This window comes from Oryzias melastigma, linkage group LG12 (genome assembly GCF_002922805.2).
Source record: "Oryzias melastigma strain HK-1 linkage group LG12, ASM292280v2, whole genome shotgun sequence".
NCBI lineage: Eukaryota > Metazoa > Chordata > Actinopteri > Beloniformes > Adrianichthyidae > Oryzias > Oryzias melastigma.
Genome location: NC_050523.1, coordinates 15,067,374 through 15,080,195, shown reverse-complemented (window position 1 = coordinate 15,080,195; position 12,822 = coordinate 15,067,374). Strand labels below are relative to the sequence as shown.

The 12,822-nt window shown below is 39.5% G+C and overlaps 1 protein-coding gene across 3 annotated transcripts; it reads right to left on the bottom strand.

Annotated features, from left to right (window-relative positions):
* Window positions 1–227: 227 nt before the first annotated feature.
* Window positions 228–11,384, bottom strand: slc27a4 (solute carrier family 27 member 4). 3 transcript variants are annotated; one of them, XM_036214515.1, is made up of 14 exons: window positions 11,367–11,384; window positions 9,220–9,381; window positions 7,308–7,518; window positions 7,029–7,212; window positions 5,931–6,089; window positions 4,809–4,878; window positions 4,596–4,687; window positions 3,913–4,022; window positions 3,564–3,773; window positions 3,319–3,445; window positions 3,016–3,153; window positions 2,779–2,943; window positions 1,747–1,893; window positions 228–1,464 (listed from the first exon to the last, which is right to left on the bottom strand). In XM_036214515.1, the coding sequence occupies exons 2-14, from the start codon at window positions 9,378–9,380 to the stop codon at window positions 1,307–1,309; spliced, it is 1,932 nt and encodes a 643-aa protein (XP_036070408.1). In that variant the 5' UTR covers window position 9,381; window positions 11,367–11,384; the 3' UTR covers window positions 228–1,306. The 3 variants fall into 3 exon arrangements, with proteins under 3 accessions (XP_036070408.1, XP_024155449.1, XP_024155448.1); XM_024299681.2 differs by lacking the exon at window positions 11,367–11,384 and adding an exon at window positions 10,659–11,268; XM_024299680.2 differs by lacking the exon at window positions 11,367–11,384 and adding an exon at window positions 10,271–10,611.
* Between the last annotated feature and the right edge of the window lie 1,438 nt (window positions 11,385–12,822).

Sequence of the window (12,822 nt, the reverse complement as noted above, 5' to 3'; positions counted from 1 at the left end):
TCAGGGTGCTGTGATGATAGAAGCTGAATGAAAGGAGTCCAACAAATAGATATATTAAAAAAATAAAATAAAATAAAAAAGAGGGGGGCAGGGCCTGTGGAGTTGAACTCACAGTAAGGCACAGTGCTCTGCTTGTGGTCGATAATGCATGTAAACCTCTACCTGCAGCCAATCAATAATCACAAAGCAAATTTCATTGAATCTTTTGTTGGTATTTTTTTTTGGGATGCATGCGCTTCAGTTTGAAACAGAATCTTTGGATCGCTCAGCTCGTCCTAACTCGGTGAAGCAACCCTTTCAACTTTAGTCCTATTCATACGTTTCACACACAAAGCCCAACCGGCTCCAGACGAAACCTGCACAACCTGACGGATCCTGCTCAGATGACTACTCCAGACCAGGGTGCACTTACTTTGCATTCCAGCAGCTGATTAAGCATGCATGCTGCAGCTGTAATGACCACACACAGTTTGGGATGTAAATAAAGCTGAAAACAAAAAAATTGGAAAAGTCCTTAAAGCCTGAGACACACAGACACTACAATTAAAATAAATATATTTGGTATTCGCCAAAATATATATATATAAAATAAAAAAGTCATTATCAGCTGGTATGTTTTACGAGGCTGCATGCGCTGGAGCTTTATTGCACATCAAAGCTTCACCCGCTGGTCTCAGGCGTCATCTGTGCAGTTTCCCGTTTTCCCTTTTCAAGAACGTTTGGAATGCTTTGGAGACCTGATCTGGTGGAGACCGTCTGCCACTTCTTGTGCAGGTTAAGCCGAAACTGCAGAGGTGCCATCTTTAAACGCAACAACCTCACAAAACACTACAAAACAAAACAGATGAGTTTAGGTCCCACGCAGGTCATGCCACGCCCCCTGTGGCGCAGGACTGATTCCTCTTCTTTTCACCCTCCAGAGTTTCAAGTATTTGCATTCTGGATGCCAGGCAGCTTGTATTCCTCAACATTTACAGAGCAGGCCCAACAGGTTAGGATGGGGAGGGGTTGATAAAGTTACCAAAAGGTCCTGGTGCCCCTCTCTGCATTTGCTGAGGTAGCAAAAGTAAGTTCCTGGGGGGTTTTCAAGAGGGACGGGGGGGAGGATGGAGCCGTGTGCTTAGGAGCGACGTGCATGTGTTTTTTTTTTTTTTTTTAACAGAATAAATTTGTGTGTGTGAGCCGATCGGCCTTATATGGCTATTGTTTGTGGACATGGGGGGGCAAAATCTTCTCTAATCCGGAGCAAGCGATCGTCCTCTTTTCTGAGCTGTAATGTGTGTAGATGTAGTGATCGGCTTCTTCATCACAATTTGTGTTTCCCTGACAGTATGGAGCGGTAAAGCTCTTCTTCCAGCTGCACATAGCGCCCTCTGCTGGAATCCAGGAAGTACAGTTTATCAGTCACTGCAGAGGGGTCAAAGCCCTCCCGCCTCAACTCGGTCTTCTGAAACTTGAATGTTCCTGCAGAAAAAAGAAATAACATCTGATTAGAAGATTATTTTGCTATTTATAATGTTTATGGTCATTTAAATATATTCTTTGTACTTAAGAAAATTGATTACGAGAAAACTACAGCTATTATTTCCAATAAAAAACTGGAAGTTGAGCACCTTTTTAAAGTAAAATCTTTAACACTTCGCTAAATTCTTTGTAGTTTAAGAAAGTATATCTTGCTTGATTCCTGATTCAATTAAATCATTTTGTTCTAAACGTGCACAACTACTAAATTGTACACCAACGTACCCGTCTTATTGACTTCTGGGAGGAAGCGGAGGAAGACAGGCCTGGCGTACGGAGGCAGAACCTTCTCCATCTCCCTCACAAACTTCTCCAGGTCGCTGGAGTGAGACGGATCGGCGATAGCTGCCATTCCAGCCTTTCCTTCAGCTCCTGTACACACAAACAGACAGGAAAGCTTTTTGAAAACATGGTGCGAGTACGAATTTGAAGAGTTTTCTTAGAGCCTCGAATAAATACTATATGACATTTAGCTAGGATTATCTTAAAAGTTAATACTTTCTTCTAGTATTTTTTTAAGCTACAATATATATTCTACTTTTATAAACATGTTTGAGATATTTACAGTAAGGAAAAGTAAAGAGTTTGTTAAGTAAAAATGTAAAACTAAACTTAAAATTAGATAAATGAACAAAAGATTAAGAGCATGTGTGTGGTTGCACAAATATAAAATATTCCATGTGTTTTTGTCAATTTGAGCACATATCTGTAGCCTAAATTTGTAAATTTTACCTTTGACATGTTTTCTCAGTGATGTGCTTTTATAAAATGTCAGATTTGGTTAGATGATTTGCTGTTAAATGGAGTACAGTGGTCCCTCACAATGTCGCGGTCTCACTTTTTGTGGTCTCGATTGTATTTTTTAATAGCAATGTGTTCTGCGTCCTGATTGGCCATGACCTCTGACAATCAATCCCCTCCTTTTCCTATACAGAATGTGTTCTGTTTGCTACATTTACATCAATCTTTAATCACAACCAGATCTTTGTTTTCATTCTTTAATACTGGACTTTTTTTCTGCAATGGTTTGAACTTTAAGAGTTTCACTACAGAAAAGTGTGAAAATGTTCGTCTGTCTGAGAAAAGTGTATAAAGTGTGTATGAGTGGCTTTATTGTTTGGATTTCACCTATCGCAGGATCATATTAAACAAGAGAAAGCTGTACTTTGATTTTTTTAAATATCCAGATGTTTTTCATTGTTACTGTAAAACTCTGTCAATATCAGTTTGATGAAGAAGGATATTACAAGACGATACCTGGTACTTCCACTCCATAAACAACAACATCCTTCATGTCCAGCAGTCTGCTGAGAGTTCCTTCCACCTCCGTCGTTGAGACGTTCTCTCCTTTCCAGCGGAAAGTGTCTCCCGTTCGGTCCTTGAAGTACATGTGCCCGTATTTATCCATGATCAGCACATCTCCTGCAAAGAGAGTTCCAATTGTGATTTCATAGAGAGAATCCTAAAAACCTGTTGCTGCATGAGGATTCTGACCTGACAGATAGGCACTGTCTCCCTTCTTGAACACACTATGAGCGATCTTCTTGCTGGTCGCTGATTCGTTGACGTATCCGTCAAACCTGCGAAGGGGGTCGTTCTGAATGATTCTGCCCACAAGCTGACCAGGCTCACCTAGAACAAGGAGGAGGACATGTTAGCTCCTGTGTGATCTTTGCATGTTTGGCAACAAATTATCATCTTATATGAGGCTTAGAAACGTAATTTATTCCGGACTACATCAGAACTGTGAGTAGATTTGGGTGGACCAACCCTGAAGGTCATTTTCACTAAGCTTACCAGGTTTACAGGGGATGCAGACGCCATCAGGGCCCCTGATGAGCTCCATCGTTTCCTCGTCAACCCGCACCAGTCGGATGGGATAGATGAAGGGTATAATCTGACTGTTGAAGCCACACGCACCAACCTGGTTCAAAATCAAAGGCAGACTTCTTCTAATAGAGGCCAACGTTGCAGTTCCCCACGTGACAGAAACAAGAGATAATCCCCAGCAGAAATCTGCCCTCTAAGCGCAGCCTTCCCACCTTGTTGCCGAAGTTGCCCAAGCTACAATTGCATTCGGTGGCTCCATAAAACTCTGCAATCTGCGGGATGTTGAAGCGATTCATGAACTCCTCCCAGATGGACTGGCGCAGGCCGTTGCCAAGCGCCATGCGCACGCGGTGCTGCCGCTCTGCATCGCGAATGGGCTGATTCAGCAGATATCGGCAGATCTCACCGATGTACTGAACAATCTGGAGGGGGAAGGAGAAAAGTTTTAAAAAGCCTTTTACGAAAAAAAAAAAAAATAGAATGGAGGGTCAACAAATTATTGGATTTCAAATAGAATTTTTCTTTTTTTTTAAAGAAATTATTGATGGCTGCTGCTCTTACTGTGCAGTTGTATTTGACACAGTCATCCCAGAAGCGTGAAGCAGAGAATTTCTTCCTGATGACCACAGTCATGCCGTGTATTATGCACTGACCCACTCCCACAATGTTTCCTGAAAACAAGGAAATCTCACATGAAAACCCAAAAAAATGATGAAACAACTCCTGATTCCTCTCAGATAATTGTTAAGCGTTTCCCTGCAAATATATATATATATATTTTTATCTTTTCCAATTTTTCCTTTTATAATCCATATCTCAAGTATTATCAATTAGAGAGTAAGAATCATACAAAAGAGGTTTGTGGGGGAAGACAAGAAGTAAAAAAAAATAAAAAAAAATGACTCCAAGGTCGTTTATAAAAGTCTTTCTGGTTTGATTCCAAAATTGCTTTATTTGTTGTGCAAACCTGAGGAAGCCTTAATCTTAATTTTTACTACAACTGTGACCCAACTCAACAAATTTTAGATAAATGTCATCAGGTCTGTTTTAAAAGACAAGCAAAAGAAAACACATCCAGCTGTTTAGTAATGCATTTACATTCACACACTTATGCTAAAGATGCTGGTTTAATCTTTTTAGTCTGACACTTCCAAAATATATCCAGAATGGTTTGAATATTCCTATACAGATTAAAAATAATAATAATAATAAAAAAAGGATTCAGAGTTTTCTGTTAACTGTACCTGCAGAGTGATAGAGAGGGAGACAGTCGTACACGACGTCCTCTGATGTCATCCTAAAGCCGTAGTAAACTAGAGCTGCCATACGGTAGTACCTTAAGAGAAATATGAATAAAAAGAACTTCAACTGAAAGCAGGATTTCTGAACTGCACTTGAACTACACACGCGAGCTTCTCGGATCAACAGGAGGTGTCTGGCGTGAGGCTCCTTCGTACCGGCTGTGTACGACGATGGCAGCTTTCGGCATCCCGGTGGTTCCTGATGTATAGATGTAGAACAGGCGATCTGCAACGCACAACAGAGGGACCTTAAAACAATAAACACATTGGTTTTTAATTACTGTGAAGTTGCAATTTGACACCAAATTTAGTAGCTTGGGTGAATTTGGTTTGAATTCACTGAAGTATAAAGCACCATGAAATGTTGAAATGGTTTTTTTTTTTTTAGATTTAGCCTCCTAGAGTGTAAGTAACACCAAATACAGAGCATAGAAAATGTCACACACTTTTGTAGAGTACTTTGGGTACATAAATCAGCTTTGTGGGTCAAGTTCAAACATGAAGAGAGCACATAAAGCTGCCAGCACTCAATGGAAATCACCTCCAAACTAATCCTGACTTATCCCTCCCTGAAAAGGTGGCAGGTTTTGTTGCAGCTCTTGTGGTTGGAAACAGGAAAGTGTGAACTAAACAGGCCAGATTGGTTCTTAGCATCACATCAATACTTCCTTAAAATTTAAGTTTATAGGTACGCCTATTAAAATTGACAATTCGAGTGTTTTTTGCCTTTTCAGAATGTTTGATGAGCTGAGCACAGTCATGGTTTTGTGTCTGATCCATGTCTTTGATCAGTGGAGGCAGGTGGTTGTCCCCATGGTTTTAAACTAAACTAGAGCTGTGTCGGTGTACCAGATAAATTCTAGGCTACGCAACTACTGTGTGTCGGCTCCCTCTTAAATTCCAAAACCTTTTCTCACCTCTGTAGAGTTTTAAATTCCAGGTAATACGTCAGATTAGATATAGGGACGATGCTATTGAGTAACTATTGAATCCTTAGCTTTGCTGGGTGTGTTTCAACAACTGCCAGGCTTGTTCGTCCCACCCATTTACTCATTTTCAGAGTTCATTTTTGGAAAGATAGGGATGACTGAGATGAAAAAAACAGACATCAAGCTGGCCCAAAACCAACACTGAGTCATCTTCACAGAGTCTGGTTCTGCTGGAGGGGTTTTCTTGTCAGACCAAGTCCTGTCCAGAGTCGCTCAATGCTCACTTCTTTCTAGACAGTTGTTTCATAAATCCTGAACTTTGAAAGCCAAGAAGGTGTTTTTTTTTAACCTGTGAAGCAGCGCTGTGGCCGGCGAGGCAGGTGAGATGGGGCGCCATCCAGCAGCGGTTCCAGGCGCTCGGTTCCCTGGGGGACCCGCTTGGGGTCCCAATCCCCACAGCAAAACATCTGCACGGCTTTCCCCATCGACCTGTGGACCTCAGTCACCGCTGAGAGGAGAAGATGGAGACAGTCATGACTACACACTCACAGGAGATGCACACGAAGAACAATTTAGAAAGGAAAAGGAGAATATTTTAAATAACATCATAAATTGCAAAATAATAAGATCCTTGCTTCAAGAAAAAAAAATCGTATTTTTTGTCCTGAAAAATATTAAGCTTTTAAATAGCAAAACAATCTCACTATTTTTTCATAAGACGGATTTTTTTGGTTATTTAGAGAACATTTTTTTTTTTAATTTTAAGAATGTTTGACTCATTTCAAAAGATAAACTAGAAGAGTCCCTTGACGGTGATAGTATATTTTGAAATAAATAAAACGTAAACTATATATTTCTCTATATATTGCTCTTAAAGAAATATATTAAAAGAGACAGAGCACAGGAATGTAAGATTTACTCTTGCTGGCTCAGCAATGATGCTGATGGCTTGATTTCACCCATGCAGTAAAAGTCACATCTTTAATTACTTAAGGATATTGCACACAACACTATAGACTCAGAATGGACAGCTAAATCCCTTTCGCTCCTTCCAGCTGTGGACGTTTTTCTTCTGGTTGAGCCAGAATCCTAAAGGAAGACAGATCCTCCTCAGTTTCTGTGACTGTTTCATACAGATGATGAGCCGTTGTCTGATTAGTGCAGGAGATGGGTCGAATTACAGCAATACTGCCTGAAGATTTGAGCGTTATCGCCCCTTATCGAGCTTAGATTACCACCTATCTGGGACTGCTCGTTTCTATGGAGCAGAGCTAACCTGAGTGATAGAGGCTCACATTTATCTTTTATGATCATCACTGCTTTCTCCCTCTCACATTACTTAAGAAGCACAACAGCAAACATCAGCACTCCACAGATAGAGACCTGGGAGGGGGGGTGTTATCTACCATTATCTCCCTCTTTTTATTTTTTTTCTAAAGCATCTTACCGTCAGTTAGTTCTGATCCAAACACGACAGCTTTGGCGTTGGAGATGGTGATACAGTGGACCAAAGCCTCCAGTCTCAAGTTAAAATTGATGAGAGCGGCTTCAATTCCCACTTTCGCCATGCCCAACCACAGACCCACATACTGCGACCTGTTCTCCATGAAAAGGGCCACCACATCCCCCTCCTGGAAAAAAACAAAAAAACAAGTCAAATAAATCAGAAAGTGTTTGGCAATTAGAAGAAATAAAAGCACGATTGTTTTCACAGATATAATTTTACCCTGAAGCCACGTTCCAGCAGCAGGTTAGCCACTCTGTTGGAGTATTCATCCAGCTGCCGGAAAGTCCACCTCTCCCCCGTGCCCTCGAAGATGAGCGCCGTTTTGTCCCCGTGCCGCTGCACCGTCTCAGCAAAGATCTTAGGAATAGTGTTCTTCTCTCTGACGTGCCGCTTGACGTTCAGCTTCACCCGCAGCAAAACATACGCAGCACTGAAGGAACGACAGGGAACGTGAATATATACACTTAGAATGTTGATTTAAAGATGAACAAATCAATTCTTTACTACATTTTTGAAAGCAAAATTAAAAAAAAAAAGTGGTAGAGACAGGTTTGAAACAATTCATATGGATTCTCAGACATGTGACTCAAAGCTTTTTTGGTCTGAAATACAACCACGACAGCCAAAACTGAAAACATACTTTATCCAGAAACATGAATTTTCCATAATTAGTCATCAGAGAATCAGACATAACAAAAGCCACATGCCATTACGGGTAAGCAAACTTTTAAAGTCTCAATTTCAGTTTTTAATAATGAAGGCATCAAGTTACATCAGAACAAAGTCTGCATTTGTTTATGTGATTATTGCATAGGTACATCATGTGAGCATTCTACTAAGCAGTAAATTCTTACATAAACCCCATAAAAACTGACAAAGCAAGTGGATTTATGACTGTGAAATTACAACAGCACCGTTTTCATGTAGGGCAAAAAAATCTGCAGGTTGCTGCAGATTTCTAAATTAATTTGCTAAAGTCAAAGATTTTTTTGAAAGCTATACTGAACTTAAAAAAATACATTTTTTTTTTCTTTAGAAAAGAACCTGCATCAAAAGTTAAATATGTGCAAATTTAGATGTTTGTAGAGGTAAACCTGTGTTTAAACCCAGAAGGGTTAAAAATGTCGGTCTCTTAGTGATTAACAGGTTTGTTAAAGTGTCTCTCTTTTGTGATTCTTGCATTTCAAATACCAAAGACCTGTCTCTCCACTCTACACAATAACAGCTCCTGAGTCACCTCACAACAGGTGCGCTTTGTTAAGGACACGGAAGGTGAAGTTTTTTAACTTTGTTGAAAACACTGGAAGGTGACGTTTCAGATTTCCGGTGGTTTTTCTTAAATGTATAAAACGGGTTTGAAATAAAGATCATAAATAGGTCTCTATATGTGTTTATACTATAAAAATATGTTGGTTTTCAAAGATAATTAGTGAACCATACTTCTACTAGTTGCTACACCAGTTTGGATAATTTGCTTCAGTAAAACAGGCAGATGATGTTCAATTTCCTGTTTTACAGCTTCTCACACAATTTAGGGAAGAAGAAGTTGAGCACATTATTATGTCAAACTTCAATTGTATATTAATGTCTTTAGGTTATTTGCTCCAATGAATCATCTTTTCATCATTACGTAAAGGCAAATTTTGCATAAAACAAGTGGGAAAAAAATCTGACTGCTGTAATTAATCTTCTTTAAGTGAAAATGGTGCTTTTACATCTGAAATAACATCAAATATTTTCATTATTTTCTAACAGAATGAATTGAAACAGATATTTTAATTTTCTATTGCATTTTACATCATTTCTCAATTGTTTTTAATGTATATTTTTAAGTGGAGCAAAAATACATCCCTCTAAAATACTCTCTAGGTGGTAAAGAAATGATGTGGTAGCTTTTCATGACTAGACCCAATCAGAGTGGTTCATATAACTAAAGTCTATATGAAAATATTTCAAAATAAAACCAAGTTTCGAGTTACCGCTTTACATATGCTGAACTATGTTGTGTTAGCACTGAATCGATGACATATCTTTCCTTTGTCCAACAAAATGTTGCTTATCATTTTTGGTAAATTAATAAGATTTCCATATTCAGCTGAATTTTACAAAATATTATAGTCTCCATACTTACTGTAAATCTCTGCCAAGTGTTTTGACAAAAATGTCCAGAAAGTTCCATCCTCCACTTCCCAGGTAGAAGATCAGAATGGCTGGAAGAACTTGGTACCAAGGCAGGCCCAGCAGCAACCTCAACACAAGCAGCATGGCCGTGCAACAAGCCAGTCGCATCATCCTGAAAGAATGCACACAAGTATAAATAAAGATTGCAGCCTGCAGACGCCAGACGGCAAGTGACTAAACATTTCAGAGCAGATATCATTTCAGGCACATGAAGCTTATTTATGGGTTAAATATTGAGATAGGGCTGTTGAGCTTAGTGGGAGAACAATGTTATCGGCAGTGATTTGTTTACTCATCCTGTGCCAGTTTCTTCCACCAACTCTGCTTTAGGATGTTGAACTTGTGAAGGAGTAAAATTGCTCACATAGTTGTGCTTAAAAATGTAAAAACTAACATTATTGGTACATTTTGAGGTTGCATTAGTCATTGTGGCTTATAATATACAAAATATATACATTTGTGAGCATAATTCTACTGTATACTAATAAAAAAACGTATTGATGTGCAAATTAACTTCATTTATTAATGTTAATAGCTTAAAAATTATACATTAAAGTGATTAGTAATAAGTAATGGCCAAAAAATAAAAATAAAACTAGACAGGGGGTGGCGTTGACACCAGTGTGTTCAGGTATCCGATATCCAGAAAGCTGACCTTAGCCGTAAATGATAGGATGGACGGCGTACAGCTCATTAAGGCGGCTGTTTTTACGACATTTCGCATCAACATACTGTACTTCTGGTGATGCCTTTTCTTTGGTCGTAGAATCTTGTAAAACACGATTGAACTCATTGTGGACGAATATTTTATTCACAGTTTGTACCAATAAATAAAATAAAGCTCATAAAAAGAGGTGGAGGCGCAAGGATGAACACTTCACACCCCGGAGACAAAAAAGCTCCATCGACCGTTGCTGCCAAATCCCGGAAATTTGAACGGCGCGTCGCATCACATTGCGGTAGAAAGGAAGGCTCAACCCACTGATGGTAACCTCACTTACCATGCCATGTGCGCTCAAGACAAGGCCCTCGGCTATGAACCGGATTCATATGGTTAATCGAGCTAACCTCATGTGGGCTATACTGGTAACGTGTTCGCCGGGGAAGGAAGATGCGCAGAAATGTGTGCGCGTGAGCTTAAAGGAAGCGGTGAAATGACGGTACAAGCAGATCCCCCTTTTAAAATGATGCGCGTGCCGATCCATAATTTAGCCATCGACAGTGGGGCTGGCCTGAAATGACAGGATCGGATCCGTTCTGCCAAAACTACAGAAAGGGCGTAAAACATCGGAAATAACCTGACCACCAAACCGCTGAGATGAGCATCGAGGCGGAGCACTGCGTGTGCTTCCTGCGGTTATACACCGGGGATGGGTATAGCTCACATACCTGACACCTTCTCCACACCTTTAACGGCGTCTCGGTACGCAGAAATCCCAAACGTGAGCTCACTTGTGTGCAATTCCACCTTGATCGGCTTACAGACTCGCCTGGCCGCCCCCTCCGCTCTTCAACGCCGCTAGCTTGGCTGGGTAGAGGCGCTCAGAGACGGACACACAGACCGGGATCTCCTGCCGTTAATAAAACCCCCTCCTGGCGCTGCTCCTCACAAATTGCTTAGCGATGCGCGTCGACTTTGCCCCCGCGGTCATCATCCGTTCATTGTCGCTATAATTCATATTATCCTTGGGTTCATTGAAACCGGTGAGCGCGCTGGCAAGCTTAGTTCAAATGACCTTATAATTTTACGAGATCGCCCCGCCCACTAGCGTCAGTGTCAAATCAGTGAATCAGGAACAGGAAATGATTGACGGGTGTCAGAACCAATCCGCGAATGTCTTTTTTATCTCACCCGGAAGAGGCTGGCTCTGCGGTAAAAACGAGGGGAGAAAGTGCGTCTCTCTGCCCAGCGGTGTACGTCCGGCTGCGAAACGACCCTAATTTAAATCCTCAGGCGGAAAACGAGCCCTTTATCCGCTCCACTGTTGCCCATCTTCACCGTTTACTTCGTAAAGCTTCTCTTAAAGTCTTCCAACACCAAAAAATACGCCAGGAATGAAGCCATTCTTCCTTTCAAGCTGTAGTCAGAGATACTACCTTCACCTTCTGCCCCTCAAACTTCAAGTTTTTCCACTCCAAAGGGCGGAGGAGCAACAAAAAAATGCAGCTTGTACAACGAGTTTCCCCCACAATTACTGACGCTTAAATACCTATGACCTGACTTCAACAATTCTACAATTAGGCTGTGGTTTGAGGTCGTTAGGTCAAATTCATTTAATATGACTAATGGAGATTTCCACTGAAAAAATATTCACTATTTGGACATTCTTTATATATTTCCTAGAAATTATATGAAGGAAGAAAATGTTATGATAGACCTGCACAACAGGATCTGGACAGGAAAACATGTTGGCACTGCAAGTCACGTCATTTTTGTCCCATATAAGCTGGAGCAGAACAAAGATGATTGCTGAAAGAACTTCTGTTTTATTCTGGAATAAATTGACACTTTTTGCAGACATTAGATTTCCGCTTGTTCAACTTAATTTTTCCTTAACACATATTGCTGCAAAAGTAGAATCATCGTAAAATCATAAAATTAAACAAATAAAATAAAAATACAGAATAAATATTTCTGCATTTGTAAACAGCCTCAGTTTATGTTTATGTAAAGTACTGCAACCAAAAATCTGCATTTTCAACAAACAATAAATTTAACTGTCAAAATCCATTTATGGTATTTGCATATTTATGTCTAAGCTGTCCTGTATTATATATTTACTTATTGTTGTCGCCATCCTAAGATGCACATGGAAACCACAAAGAACGAATATTTATTTGTTCATATATGATTTATTAATCTGGGGGTCTGCTGACCTCACTGTTACAAGCTGATTGTTAGTGTCTTTTTATCTGTAAAATCGTAAAAATCAAGAAAAGCTACTCTTCTTTGATTGTTATGCAATATCTACATTATCCTTTATTTGTCTATCATAAGCAGTCAAATAGTAGACAGTTATTAAATACATTAGATGTTACATTAATCATAGATGTTGCAATACACATAAAAAACAGGTCAAACTTTGTTCTAGAAATAAAGGAACAGAGCAATGTCTGTACTGACAAATCTGATGCTGATAGTAGTGAGGAAACTCACTTTATCATTGCACTGTTGCACTTTGTAAGGTTGAACAGACACTTTGAAACTGGAGATATGAATGAATGTTAACTGGGTGTCTGCATCCCTTACATTTAAGAGGCTTAGTGATAAACACTATGGGGCCATTAAAAAAAAAAAAAAAGTTTTGATAGTTCAGATGTAGTATGTGCTGTTTTCATCTCAGTGCAAAAGTGAATGTACAGTATCTATAAAGTGACTTTTTTGTTTAAAAACATGTAATTAGAGATTGAATTTATAGTATATATATTTTTATTAGTTTTATCACAACAAAATTACATTTTCACAAAAGCAAGATACAATCTACATTGACAAAAAGGTTTAATACCTTTTAAGTATCCAACAATTAAATTACATTCATTTTCATAACCCAAA